The sequence below is a fragment of the Bombus impatiens genome, unplaced genomic scaffold (assembly GCF_000188095.3).
Source record: "Bombus impatiens unplaced genomic scaffold, BIMP_2.2 scf_1879, whole genome shotgun sequence".
Lineage (NCBI taxonomy): Eukaryota > Metazoa > Arthropoda > Insecta > Hymenoptera > Apidae > Bombus > Bombus impatiens.
Window position 1 is genome coordinate 18,979 of NT_178298.1, and position 17,169 is coordinate 36,147.

The following is a 17,169-nucleotide window of genomic DNA, read 5'->3' on the forward strand; positions in this document are numbered from 1 at the left end:
TGTCGATAAACGTTGGAAGAACATTGCCATGTCGAATACAATATTTTTTATCTTCGTTGCCATCACGATCGAGTTGAGGGATTTGTACTTTACTTGGGGAAATTTTGAGGTGAGTAATGAAACAAATATGGACTAAAGCAAATTTTCAACTAACAATACCATAAAAAAATGGCTTCTAAGTTTGATTGCTGAATACTTTTATTACAGGATACTATTTACACCGCGTGCAACGTTGCGACTATCGTTTTAGTTCTACTCAAGACCTTTGTCATATTTATACATAACGACGAACTGCTTTATTTAATTAATTACGCGAAAACAAACTTTTGGCATTCGAATTATGACTCCCACGAGCAAATGATTATAAATACCTCTAAACGTATTTGCACTTTTCTCGTTTGCTCCTTCGCCTTTTTTGCTCAGGGAACAGTCGTCAGCTTCATACTAAGACCTATTTTGGGTGAGACATTTATGCAATCAATCTGCGAAAAATATGAAAATTTTCAGTACAAATTAAAACGCTGACGCAAAACATATTCTTAAGGAATTATTTTGTTGATATTGTTATTATATCAAATTGGAATTATAACAACTAACAAAGAGACGTGTTGATATGTTTTTCAGTAAACTATGGTAAGAATGAATCAGATAGGATACATCCGTTTAATATGTGGTTCGACGATTCATTAATGTTGTCACCGTATTTTGAAATAGTCTTCGTAATACAGGTAGAAAAAATTATTCATATAAGATCACTGTAAAAAATACTTTTTAACTATTGTATTTTAATCCAGAAATCGTACGATATTTTGGATCGTTTAATCATTATGCTCGTTTTACAGACTTTTAGCGCGTGCCTAGTTGGTACGTGCTACCATTGCTTCGACAATCTTTTATTCGTTATAAATCTGCACACTGCTAGTCAATTTCGTATTTTGCAATATAGATTTTCAAATATGTGCAATATAAATGATCACGAACATTATACAACTTTGGAAAGATCATCGTACACTGAAGATAAATATGCAACGTTTAAAACTTACGTCAAGCAACATCAAATGCTCATTCAATATTGTAATAAACTCGAGAATGTGTTCAGTGTAATAGCACTCGTGCAGGTGACACTCTTCAGCTTGATAATTTGCCTCGATGGATATTTGATACTTATGGTTAGTAGCAATCGCGTTTCATCGTCGTATTTCATTTACTTTTATTAGATTTTTTATATTAATTTCGTTTCTTCTGCTGCAACATAACATATAATAATTATCTTTTTATTTCTTAAAAAATTAAACAAAATACTTACGAAAAGAAGAGAAATTATATTAATAATAGCTTTTCCTTTATTCGTTGTTTTAATTTAATTATCTCTTCTGCAGGAAGAGATTGCTCAAATAAAACGTTTTACTTTCATATTTCATGTAATGGGTTGTATGTGTCAATTATTAATGTTCACGTACAGTTGTAATTGCTTGATACAAGACAGCGAATGTGTGATGAACGCCACTTACAAGAGTTCATGGCCGCCCCTGCCGATGGACAAATATGGAAAAATGTTACGCAAAGATTTGATGTTCGTCATGATGAGATCTAAAGCACCCTGTTGCTTGACTGCCTGTGGATTCTTCGCTGTGTCGCTGGAAACATATACAGGAGTAAGCAATATTGTGTACATCTTATAGCTATCGATTTAGTCTTTTTGTCGCGGAAACCTCGAAAGGAAAACGTTATTCGTCTAGATGTATTGTTAAAGTATCCTATAAACATTTAGGTGCTTTATTTCATTAATAACGATGTAACATATATGAATAGAAATTATTCTATATTAGAGAAAATACATATGTATTAGGTCATCCCATAAGTTCGTGCCGTTTTTCAAACGGTTATATATGTTATTTTTTCTAAACACCTATGAATCGTTGTCTTAGGTATTTTCAGAACATTTGACATCTCTTCAACTGTTAAACTTCGTGATTTTTCAACAAGATCCCGAATTTTATTTTCGTCTGTCTGAGGAGGACGCCCGGAGCGTTCCTCGTCTTCTAAACAGAAATTCCCAGCTCTAAAACGTTGGAACCACTTCCTACAGGTGCGAGATGGAAGCGCATTTTCACATATGTGGCACATGAGCACATATGTTTCACATATGGAAGCACATATGTTTTTCGTGGCAATTGTTACAGAACTTCCTTTCCGAAATTCATATAATATCAGATGTAGAAAATGGATACGCATTTCATTCATGATTTTTTACTGTTAGAAGTCACTGTGTTTACTATATTACGATCTTATACCCACGAAAATCTGCTCTAGCCTGTTCTCGATCAGCTAAGCTCAAGTGCATTGGTCCCTTATCGCCGTATGTTTATAAATCGACACATGAAATGTATACACAAAAGTCGGCACGAACTTATGGGATGACCTAATATATCTTGTTTTAAAAAGAAATCAATTAATTTCTGTTATACAATAATTAAACTAATACATTTCGGAAACGGTGTGACGGATGAAAGTAGCGTGAAATGTAAATTCCCAAATCTGATATAATAATATCAATCGTTATGCTTTCTACCAAATAATTTTATTTCCAGGAAATTTTTCCCCCCGAGATAGTTACGATGTTCAACAAAATTAATGTTACTTGTTCTCCTTATAAATTTTGAGCATCGCGGTATCATGCTTTCCCTTATTGAAACGTTACAAAAAGAAACTGTTGCAGTTCATGCATATTACGAATCAATTTCTCAAAAACGATACAAAGAAATTAATTTACCGAAGTAGAAACAGGAATATCTAACATGGCCTTTTATTCTTCCAAATAAATCGCGTTATCTCTAAAGTAAGTAAACTTTTAAAACAACGATTAATCACAAACCCTATGGTAGTTCTTTCTAAGATATCAATTTTTTCTACATATGCAGAACAAGAATATGGAATATGCTGCAGTATATATTCGAGGAAATAGTGCGCATACTTGTATAAACTATCTAATGACGAGGTTCGTAAATAACAGTTGATTTTTTCACATGAAAGTACAATTATTATTATATCAGATTTTATTAAAAAGATACAACAATATCTTAATAGTTCCTTTGTTTTTGCAGATTCTAAGTTCTGCGGTGTCATATTTTACGTTATTAAGAAATCACGCAGGCGATGCATAACTACTACGATATAACAGTGTCCGATATACAGAAAATATATGCGGGAGAATTTAATTTCAGACAATAGTTACATATGTTTTTGTTAAAACAGAAAATAAAATTAAAGAGATATTTCATTACCAAATAAATCTAAGTATGTATTGTACAGTGTACATTATTGTACATATTGTAGTTAATAACGTTTCGTATTGTAATCGTCCGAAATTGAGGTAAGTATTTTGTATTACATACAAGACTTCGCGCAACCTTACACACAAATTACACAACTGTATACCTCATAGGTAACACAAAGGAAAAAAACAATTTTTCATAATAACCACAGTGCAATAACATCAAATAATTCCGATTTCACCATTTTCATTCTTCTTTTTTTTGTAGCAATAAAACACAAAAACAAAGCATTTTCCATTTTACCATTAATTTCATAAAAAGCAAACGACGTCTAGCGTCTAGCTATATAACACCTCGCTTGCACCTTTAGTCCAGGAAATAATGATCCATAATACGCGCCGGCACCATAAATAACGCAACAGACGTCAATCAAATACATGGTGAACCTGTTATTTTCTTTTTCTTTTTTTTACGTTTCGGGTTATTCGTAACACTTCCCTGACAAATAGATTAAAAACGAAGAAAAAGAAGAGAGAATAAACAAACAGCAAGAAATTAAAAACGTGAAGCAACTATAGTTACAGAGTTTCATATGATACGTAAGTGATAGCTTTACACGGTTGACGATCAAACGGAACGAACATGCAAACGGAACAAGAGTTGGACATATCGATGAGATTGTCGGCTTTCTTCTTAAAGCACATTGGCCTATGGATAGCTAATGATCCCGCGGATGAACGCCGGATGAAAATTATATTCACCTACACAATTTGGAATTTGATATTTGGCATGATCGTCTTGAGCAGAGATTTGTATTTTACTTGGTTCTACAATGGCGTGAGTATATTCGGTCGTTTCATATTTATTGTATAATCGATCAATCGACTCACAGACAGTGGCAGTATTCCAAGAATTTAACGATGAGAATTCGTAGGAAAATAATATGTTAGAATAGAAGTTTAATTAGTCAATATTTTAATCACTGATCCATAGTTAATATTTACTTTAAAATAATTATCATTTTTTATAGACTAATATTGTAATTTCATTTTCCTGTATATTAACTGCTTAATTATTCATTCGATCAACGATATTTTTTGCTATATCTTATTACTTCAAATTATTAATTTTAGGATACGCTTTATGCTCTTGCGAATACTATGAGTTTGATACTGTCCTCAGTCAAGGTATGCGTTATAGTGATGCACAAAAAGGAATTTATAAACCTCGTCGTGTACATGGAACAACATTTTATGGCTGTTAAATACGATATTCACGAGAAAGAAATTTTGGATAATTGCAGAAAGATTTGCGCCCTTTTCATCTCTAGCGTTACCACCATTGGAATATGTGCTATACTATCTTATATAACCACGCCTTTTATTGGTAGGTTAAAATATGCAAGAACCAAAAACCTTTTTATTTAAAGTGTACACGATGTTTAAAACGTATAACGCATACGAAAGCAAAGAATGATTCACGCATTTATTGCAGCACAAATTGGAAACAATGAATCCACAAGGGAACTTCCATTTAATATGTGGATAGGTATTTTGTCACAATCTCCTTACTATGAACTAATATTTTTTGCGCAGGTATTTTAAATTTTCGCATTTTCCTAGTAACTAGTAATTTAATCGCTTGTCTTTATGTTTGTATTTTATTCGTACCGAAATAAATCTCTAACAGTTTGATATATTTACGACCAACCAAAAAAAAATAGACAGCAATGAGATTCATCTCGCTACTACGATATAGATATTGAAATTACTGAATATTCGATAAGCAGCGCTAAATTTCTACAACAAATTATATAAAAGGAAACGATTTTTCTTTCTTACAGATTATGAGTCTATCCTATATAGGAATCTGCTACTTCTGCTTCGATAATGTTTTCTGCGTCATGGCCATACACTTAGGCGGTCAATTTCGCATACTTCGATATAGATTTTCAGAACTGTGTAACATAAAATATCAGATAAGCGAGCAAGATAAAATGTCGATACTGACGAAGCATGTACACAGAACTTACGAGACATTTAGGAAGTACGTTCAACAACATCAAGCACTGATCAATTATTACAATTCGCTAGAAAACGTGTACACGGTGATTATACTTATACAGGTGCTGGTATTTAGCGTGTTAATTTGCCTGTTCGGTTATCAAGTGTTATTGGTTAGTATTTCACGTGTTTAAAACGCATTCATTGTGAATGTTTGTACATAATTCAGAAATGAACTTTCAGCGATTCATCTTTATTATCATTATTACAAAATATGGAAATAATAATAACCTATGTATATAGAAGAGTTCTATCGTACATAGAATTCTTCTCGCAGAAAAGAATTTCGATGTTCCGATAAAAGCATATGTTCTCTTTCAAATGTTACTTTTTCTTAGGCTAATACTAACTCTGCAAGACGTTCCATTTTCGTCTTTCTCCTAATCGGCGCGTTGTCCTTATTGTTTATGTTCACCTATAGCTGCGATGATGTAATAGAACACAGTGATAACGTTGCTATAGGAGCATATTCAGCGCTGTGGACAATTATGCCAATGAACAAACATGGGAAGATGCTTCGAAACGATTTGATAATGACAATAGAGCGGTCCAGGCGAGTCTGTTGTTTGACCGCAAATGGATTTTTTCCTGTATCGCTGGAAACTTACACTAAGGTCGGTACAATACCTATAAGAAACACAGTACGTTATGGTCTTCCTCGATTACCCAACGTCAATCTTTTCTTCCTCTTTTTTCTTTCTTACAATTGGTAACGAGAAATATACGAGTGTGAAAACGATCCACGATGTTTAAAATACATGTGAACGTTTTACAGATTTTGAGTACCGCAATGTCATATTTTACATTGTTAAGTAACAATGTAACCAAAAATGAAACATAATTAATAACAAACATTTCCGATTAATTCAGCGGATACAAAGCGCTTAGATTGTCTGGATGATTACAGGAAATCGTACGTATAGGTTTTTTTAAAAAAGAAGACAAAAATAAAGATTATCTTTTCATGTACAGAATCTCAGGCGTACAATTACTAAATACCTTGTAATGTGGTCGTAAAATTTCATTCATTTGCAAAGTATCCAAAAATACAAGAAAAATCATTTTTCGATTCATTTTCTCACATCACAGACCAATCTATTACTAATGTAACTTCAACTCACAAAAGAGTTATTCTCCTTTCGCTATATTCTCCACCTTTCGACAAAGACAAAGTAAATTGCAATTTTCTTAAATTGCATGCTATAGTTTACTAGGCTATTGTTAAATTTTCCTTTTGTAAAGCGACGCAGCTGTATGCCGTATGATTCTCGTAATCATGCATAACGCATCAGTCCAATCCATACATTATTCGCCTCGTGTATCATCAATATCTTTTACTCCCTTTTTTGTTCTTCTCTTTTCTTCCTATTTTTCTTTGTTCTATTATCATTCTACTAAATTATCGGCTATGGATGGTAATATGAAATAAATATGAAGCGAGCAATCGCTTAATAAAGACGCGGCTAGATCAAAGCGATTGATCGTCTCCGATACATTGGAACAATCAATGCAGAGTGTGTACGAGTGCACGAGTTCAATATCCGAACGTACAATAGCAGCCGGTTATTAGGAATACGATGAGTTTTATCAAGACTGACGATATATCTGTCAGATTGACGTCGGTTTTTATGAAGCTCGTAGGATTATGGATGGCGACAGAACGATCCGAGCAACGCATTAGGAATATTACGGTGGGTTACACGTTGGTCGCGATCATGTTCGCCATGTGGTTGCAAACCACGGATATGTATTACTCGTGGGGCGATTTTAGTGTAAGTTCTTTTATATAAATAAATTGTGTATTGCTGTAAGTACATTTAAATTGCATTATATAATATAAATACAGTGTAATCTGAAAACTTTCGTGATTACGTTACTGTAGTAAATGCATGCATTATTTATACATAGTAAACAAATATACTCGCTAGAAATAATAGAGGCACTTCTATCTTTAAGCGATCCTATTTCTAACATCTTACATCGACTTTTCATAGGCCTGCCTTTTCGATGCATGCAATATATTGTCGTTAACAATGCCGTTTATCAAGATACTCGTTTTGCTTGCGCATAAAGAAGATTTTTTTCGTTTAATATTTTACCTGCAACGAAAATTTTTGCATGGAAATTACAACGATTACGAAAGAAAAATTGTAATCAGTTGTAAACGAAAGTGTACATTTTTCATTTGTTTCTTTACACTTTTCACTTTGGCCACTGTTGCCTCTTACATTATTAACCCACTTGTTGGTAAGTCGACTAATCAAGACGGATAAAAATATAATCTAATTTAAAAATCCTTATTCTTATTAAAATACGAAGTATCTGTATGATTACGTTAAATAAAAATTTATGTTATTGTACACGTTTTTCCTCGTACAAAATTACTGGATATTTTACCATTATTATACGCATATATGCGTATATGTATATGTATATTAAGAAACAAGTTACTTAAATATCTGTTTCAGCAAATATTGGAAGAAACGAGTCAGACAGGGTGCTTCCATTCAACATGTGGATTGACTTGCCACTCACCGTAACACCATACTATGAAATAATATTCGTTCTACAGGTATTGTCATGTTATCGACATATTGTATTATCGTATAATCTTAACTCCAAAATCCATCGTATTGAATAATATTACTTTGATTGAAACTCGTAGGTTTTATCTTTATATCATATTGGAATAAGCTACTTTTGTTTCGATAACTTCTTATGCATCATGAATTTACACGTGGCTGGTCAATTTCGAGTATTGCAGTATAGAATCGCAAACATGCCAGATTTAATGGACAAAGTGAAACAAAGTGGAGATAAAATATTAAATACGGGATCATCGTGCCTTGCGAATGAATGTTATAGCATTTTCAAAAAATATATACGGCAACATCAGGCGCTTATTGCGTATTGCGGGAAATTAGAGGAAGTATTCAGTTTGATTATTCTGGAGCAAGTATTGATGTTCAGCTTGTTAATTTGCCTCGATGGATATCAGGTGCTTATGGTTAGTATAGCGCGTTAATACGAATGACTAATTTTTATATGCATTTATATCTTTTAGATAGAAGATTTCTACGATCAATACAAAAATCCGAGGTAATGAGTTTTGAATTTCTATTATCATTACTACCTACAATACTTCGTACTATCAGCGTCATTTACAGTTATCATTATTACTTATGTTTATGTTTTGAGAATAGCGAATAACGTTATTACAATAATGTACGAATGTATTATAATATCTTTTTACAGGCAAACGCATCTACCTCGATACGCGTGATTTTCATTTGTCATATATTGGCATGCCTATGCCAATTGTTGATGTTCACTTACAGCTGTGACTGTATCATACGAGAAAGTGCGAGCATAGCCACCGCAGCGTACAAAGGACCTTGGCTAATATTGCCAATGTCCACAAGCGGAAGAATGATGCGAAAAGATTTGACTCTGATTATCCTGCGATCGCACATACCTTGTTGCTTAACAGGCAAAGGTTTCTTCGTCGTATCTCTAGAAACATACACTAGCGTAAGTAACACTGTAAAGCTGAAAACTTCAATAAAATTATATCTATCGGTATACACATGGCCGCAACGTCTAAGCTTTAAACATTAGAACACGATTGAATTGCTTTGACGTGCTTCATTTTCTATGAAAATCACTCGTGTATTTCGTCTTTTGCAGGTACTAAGTACAGCCGCATCATATTTTACACTGCTGAGACAGCGTGAGACTCCGTGACATATGTTAATCGTGACAGTGTACATAGTGTAAATAGCGTCGTACATAGCCTTGTATAGAGATCAGTGTTCGTCCTTATAAATTATAAATTAAATTGATTGAAAAGGACTGAAATTCTGCAACAATAAAAATTAATCAAATATCAATATTACCTGTCAGCTTCCATTAGATATATTACATGTACATGATCTAACCGTATCAAAACATATTAAATATTTTTCTTGCACATGAAAAGAATACCTGTAGTTGCATTGTCATATCTGACAGTTGCGTCACAATATAAAGAAAAAGAAAACGAAACAAGTTCTTAACTGAAAATTCATTTCATTTTAACAATATACTATTGTATTAAAGTGTACGCATTTCGAAATGTAAGTAAGCATATAAAATTTTTTAAGACAATGCATACTGATATGATGATATGCATATTTTCGTTGCATTTCTGCAGGTTCTATGTTTATATCATGAAGGCATATGTTATTTCTGCATTAATAACTTATTTCGCACTATATGGCTGCATGTGGCTACCCAATTTCGTATATTACAGTACAGAATAATCAATACGCCGACTTTAGAAGACAAGGATAAACTCGGCCAAGATTTAAATCCCGATTCTTCGGATAAATTTCAGGAATTTATCTCGTTAATCGACAAAGTAATTGAATTTAAAATTGGTATCACAAAGAGAGATCACGGCACAAGTCGATCCATTATCCTCATTTTCTCCGTTCTCAATTGGTACGCTGCCTTTCTAATGTATCAAATGATCACTGTTCTTTCGCTATAGATCTTATTCCCTGCCTTCGTAAAAATTTGATGAAAATTACAACTACCTTGTCTTACATGCTACGTTTAACATGCAAAGTTTCCCTTTCCCAAAGCAGCACAGCTGTTGACAGTGGTTGGATTTCACAGAGGGTCTCTTAATCCAGGAATCATGCATAATTCATCAATCCTGTTCATGTCCTGCGTATTATGTATCTGTACTACGTATAATAGTATGCCAAGGTTAACTATTAAATATATAAAACTAAAGAACGTGTGAAAAAAACATAAAAATGTAAAAGTAAACGGGCGCAAACTTTTTAACGAAAAGTTTTAGAGAAATAAGATAAATAAGTTGCTCGATAGATTTAAAAAGATAATAAAATATATTATAATAGCACATATATGCGTATATTGGTTCTTAGATAGGTAGACTTATATTATTTTTGACATTCCTAGGCAAACGCATCTAGCACGATACAGGTTTTAGATATCGCAGCATCGTACTTTACGTTGCTAAAACAGTGTATAGAAGCCACTCCATGATACATGTTAATTCTATAACGGTGTACATAGCGTATAGACGTAGGTAGATACAACAATTCTTTGCTGTACATTACACGTGAATTTTCAATGAATAAATAAGAGTATCAATTATCTATTGACCCATATGTGTTTGTATACGCATACCTATCCCACAATTAGCAATAAAAATATTCACAGACTTTTCACTATCACCAAATTAATGAACTCTTTCAAAATCAAATCTTCTTTTCTTAAAACGACATACAAGACGTCAACGTTCTTCGACAGACTGCATACATATATTAATCTTCTACTTCCCCGTCGCCACATCCAACTGCCACCCACCACTCAGCCCTACGGTGAGTTTTAAATCATGCATAACTGGTTGATCGCATGCATTACGCAGAATATAAGGCGTACGAATAAGGATATAGGACAATTGGAAGATCAAAGACACGATATATCGATGCAATTGCTTTCGAAACTTTTCGAAAATTAATAGACCGACTCCCCTATAAATTCCGAATCGGTGTGTCTGATCGTATGAAATCCAATATGAGCTTGAAATATCATAAAGACGTTTCTTTCAGTGTAGCAGTTTTCTATCTAAAGATCGTCGGTTTGTGGTTAAGCACTAGCCTCGCTGAGAAATGGTTCAGAAATGCCTTAGTGACGTATACTGTTCTCGCAATTATCTTTAATATGTGGATGCAATTGAGGGGTCTTTATTTCTCTTGGGGAGATTTTAGCGTAAGTGTATCGAGAGTTTTACATAACTTGTAACTTTAACTTGTAGCTTGTAACTTTCTTAATGTTAATGTTTCAGGTCAGCACTTATATCGCGTGCAATAGTTTGGGACTATTCATGGATCTATTTAAATTGTTAATTATATTTATACATAAGAAAAAGTTTCTTTATTTAATCGTGTATATGCAGAAGAATTTCTGGCATTTCAACTACAATCAGTATAAAAAATCGGTCCTAGCAGATGCGAAACGAATGTGCATCTACTTCGTCTGCGTCTTCTCATTTCTCTCTCAATCTACTATCTTTAGTTACATCTTCATGCCACTAATATGTCAGTCTATCAATTTTCTGGTTTAAATGGGTTTGTTTCTAAGAAAAAAATTAATTCATCGACAATCTGATTTTAGCAAATATCGGGAAGAACAAGTCAGATAGGGTACCTATATTTCATATGCACTTGGACCTACCACTGAATGTCTCACCATATTATGAAATGACGTACTTGATACAGGTACAATATTATTTCTATTTTACATAAAAATCTTAGGCGATTTCATGTATTTGTAAATAATATTGTAATTACTATGTGCGTACAGGCTTTGACTTTGTATCAGGTTGGCGTATGTTATCTTTGCGTCGACAATATATTTTGCATTATGTGCTTACATGTAGCTAGTCAGTTTCGCATATTACAATACAGAATAGCCAATGTGCTAAGCCTGAGAGACAAAGTTAAATTTGATCAAGATACAAACCTGGATTCTTCGGATGAATTTTACGCCATATTTAGAAAATGCATTCAACAGCATCAAGCTCTCATTAGATTCTGTACCACGCTCGAAGAGATATTTACAGTAATTATACTCGGACAAGTGTTAACGTTTAGCATATTGATTTGTTTCGTCGGATATCAAGCGCTTCTGGTTAGTATATTACAAATTCAACGTTACTGGTTTTATGCTTCTCGTTTAAAACGAGATATTCGATTTGAACAAATTAAATATCTCGTCGTCGTTGCTGTAAAATTTACGCTCGTAATGCATCACGATGCACAGGTGAAGCTGTCACTTTCATGGCGCATTTCTCTCGTATCTTTCTTAACGACTAACATATGTCAGCTATGGATCTTCACGTACAGTTGTAATGCCCTAATAGAAGAAAGCATGAACACTGCTAATGCTGCGTACGCTGCACCATGGATATATTTATCAATGGACAAGTTTGGAGAAATGACACGAAAGGATTTGCAACTCGTACTCATGAGATCGAGACGAGCCTGTTATCTCACCGCCTGTGGCTTCTTTCCTATATCCCTGGAAACTTTCACCAAGGTATTTATTAACGTCGTTATTCTCGTCGTTTTCTATATTAATTAATAACAGCATATTTTCTTCGTGTCACAGATTATGAGCTCCGCAATGTCATATTTCACTATACTAAAACAGCGAACCGTGGATACAATAGAATAATTCCTCCAGTTTCCATTTTATAGGCGTACACGTTTAAGTAATGTTGAAAGCGAAAAATTTATTCGTTTTGATTTAAAAATGTTATTATCACAAATCTATGAGATCTATAAAATATTAAAATAAATGGTTAGAAGAAATTTGATTATATATTTCGGAGATGAAAGAACATCGGGATTTGCCGTCCGGAATGTTGGGAAAAAGCCCAATACCCTAGTCCAGACTTTTACTATAGCTACACTTAAGTAATAAAAATAAGAAATAGTTTTAATGTTCCAATCTGACTTTATGACAATGGGTTCGGGCTCGAAGTGACATAGCGGGTCACTGGACGTAGCCACGGTCACGGGAAGGAGGTGTACCTGACAGAAGTATGAAATGATTACATGGCTCTCCTTAAAAACAAAGATTGACCCGAAAAGTGGGGACAGGAGTATATAAGGGCAGTTTCTTTTGGATCACGGGAGAGTCAGTTAGTTTGTTAGTTAGTCGTTGGACGAATTGCTGATTGAGTTATCGAGAAGTTACCTGAATCGAGTATTACGTTGATACTTGTCCTCCCGTGGACCGTGGATTCGTTATCGAACCTGAATTCGTTGTCACCATCATCCTATCGCCATTACTCATAGCCTCTTGTAGTGCCCACATTTGTACCGATAAATATTAGCTACATCCGCGACGGTAAAGTAAGTAAAGGTTCATCGAACGCCCCAAAATGGCAACCTGACTCCAACATATAAAATACGTAAATTATAATGCGTTCACAGGATTTGTAACAAGATAGTAATAAAGTTGAATAGAAAGAACAAGTATGAGTAATTTTAATAAACCGCGGAAATTTTTGAATCACCGAAATTCTCTGTAACCTTCGAATTTCAAATTGAACAATAATACTACAATAGATTATTCATTGCGAATTATACAACGGTAGATTCCATTCCTTGTATTCGATATAATTGTGAACGTGTTTATAAGTTAAATTTAGTTCGCTATATTGTCATCGGCACGTATGTAATTTGATACAATGCCAAACTTAAAGCAGAAAAACATCGTACGAACAAAACCATTATCTTCTTTGAAATAAAAATATTAATTTTAGACCAAATCACGACGTTGCGCAACTCACAAATTTATCTGGCGGAATTATAATATTTAGGCAATTTAAACATAATTTACAATTTAATATGACATATTTTTATGTGCAGAGTTATGAATAATTACATCTTATTCAATATATATTACTAATAAACATCATTTTATTCTTTTTACAAGTATACAAAATGCAAAGAACGCAATAATACTTGATATATAGATCTTAGAATTATTCTCTAATTCGATGAGTTATATAAAATCGCTTTTCGTTTAAAATTGTTTAAAATCTTTGAAAAACTTTGGAAGAAGAAGATTTATAATGTTTAACAAACAAATGATATTGCAAATTTCCATTATTTTTACCTGTTCCTACTGTTGATATTTGTGACGGATCAAAATTAGGAAGATCATTGTAAAGTTTTAAAGTAATTTTATTATATGAACAATAATATGGAGAGTCAAAGCCTCGTTTTTCGGCAGAAGGGCTGTTTCCACTTCCAAGAACCTAATCTGCTATTTCTCACGATCTTTGAAACTTGTATCTTTAAAAGGATTTCCTTTGAAAAGCTATATCGTCAAGAAACAATGAAAAGTAAGTGATTCGTGTTCGCTTTTCAATCAAATTTCGTCACTTGGAAATGGATGAAGCAGACCTAACGCTAATACGAGACTTTGTTTTCAATGAACAGAGTTTTTTTAACAGACATTTTTAATGCTGAAGATCACTTAAAGTTACTCCTCGTCCTCGTCTCCCGCACCAGTTAACATTGCGATAAGGCTTTGCGTATCGATAAATCCCTTGTCGTCAATATACATATTATCATAAGCATCATTGACCTCCTTCGCGGTGAATTTGTCACCATATGTCATCAAAGCGTGCCTCAATCTATGACGGAAGGAAAACGAATAATTTTCATAATTTTAGAAAGCTGCTCAACTTCTTTTCCGAAATATTTCGATATACTTCGCGGGATTTTTTAATTTTCTACTCCTTTCTCTATCCTTTTTTTCCGAGAAATGAATAATCTTACAATACCAATAGGTTTTATCGCTTACCTTTCACCATCAATCTTTCCGTTTACGTCGAAGGTATTGAACGCAGCAATTACGGTTTCATCGTCATCGGAACCTAAAATAGAAGAAATTGCGATTAATTTAATATACATATATAAAGTGACAAAGAGGGACTAATCGTATCATCTGGTAAATTTATATGTTGATACCTGATCCCGACATGCGAGTTGCGAACAAGTTGAGTAACTGGGTAAAGTTGATAGGACCAGGAGCTTCATTTAGCATATCGTCAAGTTCTTTATCGGTAACCAAACGACCGACATTGTCAAAAGTGGCACGAAGGTCGTTCTTTCCAATTACACCATCCTTATCATGATCCATAAGCTGGAATGCCTGGTGGAACAAAATGATATACACATAAGTACATCCAAATAATAATTGCAACTCGTACTCTTCAACGCTTTAATTTTAATTTTATTTATTCGAAAATGATTCGATCGACGTTACGACCAACTTATTAAATAATACGTTTCATTTATCTTTACCATAGAACGATATACAGCGAGATATCTCGTTTCTCTTCGTAGAAATTGCGGTAATTGATGCACCAAGCATTTGATAATGGAGTTTCACTGTATAGTTCGCTGTACGATGGCAAATTTTTGGATAATTACTCGTATATCGTTGGAACGGCATTTGAACGTACCTCTTTAAATTCGGCAACTTGTTTCTGAGTAAACATAGAAAACACGCTGGATCCAGTGCGTTTAGCTTTGCGGCTGCCCCGACTACTTGCTCTAGTCGAACCAGATTCTTTAGGGGTACCGGTAGGAGTTGGTGGCTTTTCTTCTGCTGGTGCAGGTGCTGGTTCTGGTTCCGGTGCAGGAGCAGGCGCTGCCTCCTCCTTCTTTTTCGTCTTCTTCTTCTTCTCTTTATCCGCCTACAATAATCCGACGTAATTTTTATTGAAACGAAACGAGAATATAAAAATATAAAAATTTCAGCCAAACTTCCGCTTACTCTTCCTCGCCGTTTAGCGCCTGTACAAATGTAACTCGCGATTCCTCGAGTGTTGAAATACTCATTTTACCAAAAAATTAAGTATTCTCCAATATTTAATTATTGTAAACGAAATTTCGAGTTTAAAAGCGCTTAGTCTGCGATAAATCGTAGAAAAGTCCTTTTCGTCGTATTATTTTCGTAAAAATGAACGTTTCAATTTATTTAAAATATGAAACAAGGAAAAGAGTGGGTTTGGTAAAATATTTAATATAAATTACTTGCAAAGAACAGAAACCAAGTGATAAATAAATAAATATCTTGCCAATTATTATCTAATAATTAATTGACTGGAAATCACCGTAAAACCGAAAGATATGCGGAAATAAAGAATTATCGTTATTACTATATTTAGCTGGCAGTAAGCTAGCTTGGATAACATCGAAGAAAATTCGGAGGGCGTTACTCATAAGAGTTAAAAATAGGATCCTTCTATCACGTACGATATAGTTGAAAAGAAGCCAGGACAAATATAGACCGTTTATCCCGTACAGCCTCTCGAATTACTATTTGGTTACGTAATTCTTTTATCTTTATTTTTACTTTTATAATATATCTAACAAGTGCACGAAGGTGTACATGGAAATTAAATGAAATTTGATAGTACAGATTTTTGCATAAACAAAATTCAATTAAATCTAAAGTCCATTAATTTAGATACACGATAAAATTGCAATTATTAAGAAATCCAAAAATTAAGAATCCGATTAGGAATTTCATAGATTAGAAGATCGCAAAGATTTATTAAAATCCAAAAGTACATGTAACAACTTGAACACACAGGATGGAAAGCAAATAATAAGGTCCAAGTACGGAATGGCTAACAGCCAAAAATCTAACGAAGATCACTGTTTACACTTCATTAACACAAATACGCGATGTTTGGTGCAAGTTCTGCACTTTGACGAATTCATTCACCAGGCGTACAATTTAGACACAATTTATTTAATTCATCGATCTCTCATCGAAATTTACCCTCGTACAACAGGTCAAACATGTTTCCACCACTAATCACGTGTACGTTATTCGGCATTCCGTTTCTTTCTATATATCCCACTGTATAGAAGAAATTCAACGAACAGAACTTTTCGCATATTTCCTGATCGCCTGAATCCGAAATCACGATGGTATCATGGTGTACTCGGCGCTTACTTACCATGGCTACAGTTGGTTTGTAAGAGGATGGTACGAGATGGTCACAACGAACCAACTGTCCGAATCATAGAAGTGAACTTGTCTAAGTAACTTTGGTGGATCTCCCCCACTACATGGCTGGTGCTTGAGCAGGGGTGCTTTGCCCGGGTATAACGCCAACGCCTATCTGACCATATTTAGTGCGAGCTGCCTCAAAATAGCAACCCTTTCGATGTTTCGACTAAAACAGTTTGCCGAGGATTGTACTGACGACCAACACCTTA

The 17,169-nt window shown here is 34.0% G+C and overlaps 5 protein-coding genes across 6 annotated transcripts; 4 read left to right on the top strand and 1 right to left on the bottom strand.

The window, feature by feature from the left end:
* The first annotated feature begins 1,390 nt into the window (after positions 1–1,390).
* LOC100742281 lies at positions 1,391–1,840 on the top strand. The gene has a single exon (XM_033324242.1). The coding sequence runs from the start codon at positions 1,425–1,427 to the stop codon at positions 1,680–1,682; it is 258 nt and encodes an 85-aa protein (XP_033180133.1). The 5' UTR covers positions 1,391–1,424; the 3' UTR covers positions 1,683–1,840.
* Positions 1,841–2,432: 592 nt separating this feature from the next.
* Positions 2,433–6,422, top strand: LOC100750057 (odorant receptor 22c-like). Its single transcript, XM_024371796.2, has 5 exons — positions 2,433–4,112; positions 4,409–4,661; positions 4,770–4,870; positions 5,119–5,451; positions 5,677–6,422. Exons 1-5 carry the CDS (start codon positions 3,918–3,920, stop codon positions 6,049–6,051), a joined length of 1,257 nt encoding a protein of 418 aa, XP_024227564.1. The 5' UTR covers positions 2,433–3,917; the 3' UTR covers positions 6,052–6,422.
* A 471-nt stretch (positions 6,423–6,893) lies between these two features.
* LOC100742404 (odorant receptor 13a-like) lies at positions 6,894–9,228 on the top strand. Its single transcript, XM_003494241.3, has 6 exons — positions 6,894–7,110; positions 7,333–7,585; positions 7,807–7,910; positions 8,004–8,345; positions 8,594–8,869; positions 9,026–9,228. Exons 1-6 carry the CDS (start codon positions 6,916–6,918, stop codon positions 9,080–9,082), a joined length of 1,227 nt encoding a protein of 408 aa, XP_003494289.1. The 5' UTR covers positions 6,894–6,915; the 3' UTR covers positions 9,083–9,228.
* Positions 9,229–10,192: 964 nt separating this feature from the next.
* LOC100742529 (odorant receptor 13a-like) lies at positions 10,193–12,729 on the top strand. Of its 2 annotated transcripts, none has more exons than XM_024371797.2 (6): positions 10,193–11,122; positions 11,199–11,451; positions 11,528–11,631; positions 11,717–12,043; positions 12,176–12,451; positions 12,503–12,726. In XM_024371797.2, exons 1-6 carry the CDS (start codon positions 10,916–10,918, stop codon positions 12,587–12,589), a joined length of 1,254 nt encoding a protein of 417 aa, XP_024227565.1. In that variant the 5' UTR covers positions 10,193–10,915; the 3' UTR covers positions 12,590–12,726. The 2 variants fall into 2 exon arrangements, with proteins under 2 accessions (XP_024227565.1, XP_003494290.2); XM_003494242.4 differs by having other exon boundaries at positions 10,195–11,122; positions 12,524–12,729.
* Positions 12,730–14,091: 1,362 nt separating this feature from the next.
* Positions 14,092–17,049, bottom strand: LOC100742646 (myosin regulatory light chain 2). Its single transcript, XM_012392897.3, has 5 exons — positions 16,908–17,049; positions 15,399–15,632; positions 14,902–15,085; positions 14,735–14,807; positions 14,092–14,564 (listed from the first exon to the last, which is right to left on the bottom strand). Exons 1-5 carry the CDS (start codon positions 16,908–16,910, stop codon positions 14,411–14,413), a joined length of 648 nt encoding a protein of 215 aa, XP_012248320.1. The 5' UTR covers positions 16,911–17,049; the 3' UTR covers positions 14,092–14,410.
* Between the last annotated feature and the right edge of the window lie 120 nt (positions 17,050–17,169).

Coding starts and splice junctions, on each gene's coding strand:
- LOC100742281 (XM_033324242.1), top strand. CDS start 1,425: ATGGGTTGTATGTGTCAATTATTAATGTTCACGTACAGTTGTAATTGC.
- LOC100742529 (XM_024371797.2), top strand. CDS start 10,916: ATGAAATCCAATATGAGCTTGAAATATCATAAAGACGTTTCTTTCAGT. Junction 11,123..11,198: donor TCTCTTGGGGAGATTTTAGC/GTAAGTGTATCG, acceptor TTAATGTTTCAG/GTCAGCACTTATATCGCGTG. Junction 12,044..12,175: donor TCGGATATCAAGCGCTTCTG/GTTAGTATATTA, acceptor CACGATGCACAG/GTGAAGCTGTCACTTTCATG.
- LOC100742646 (XM_012392897.3), bottom strand. Junction 15,086..15,398: donor AAGTTGCCGAATTTAAAGAG/GTACGTTCAAAT, acceptor TTGTTCCACCAG/GCATTCCAGCTTATGGATCA. Junction 14,808..14,901: donor AACTCGCATGTCGGGATCAG/GTATCAACATAT, acceptor CTTCTATTTTAG/GTTCCGATGACGATGAAACC.
- LOC100742404 (XM_003494241.3), top strand. CDS start 6,916: ATGAGTTTTATCAAGACTGACGATATATCTGTCAGATTGACGTCGGTT. Junction 8,346..8,593: donor ATGGATATCAGGTGCTTATG/GTTAGTATAGCG, acceptor ATCTTTTTACAG/GCAAACGCATCTACCTCGAT. Junction 8,870..9,025: donor CTCTAGAAACATACACTAGC/GTAAGTAACACT, acceptor CGTCTTTTGCAG/GTACTAAGTACAGCCGCATC.
- LOC100750057 (XM_024371796.2), top strand. CDS start 3,918: ATGCAAACGGAACAAGAGTTGGACATATCGATGAGATTGTCGGCTTTC. Junction 4,871..5,118: donor AACTAATATTTTTTGCGCAG/GTATTTTAAATT, acceptor TCTTTCTTACAG/ATTATGAGTCTATCCTATAT. Junction 5,452..5,676: donor TCGGTTATCAAGTGTTATTG/GTTAGTATTTCA, acceptor ACTTTTTCTTAG/GCTAATACTAACTCTGCAAG.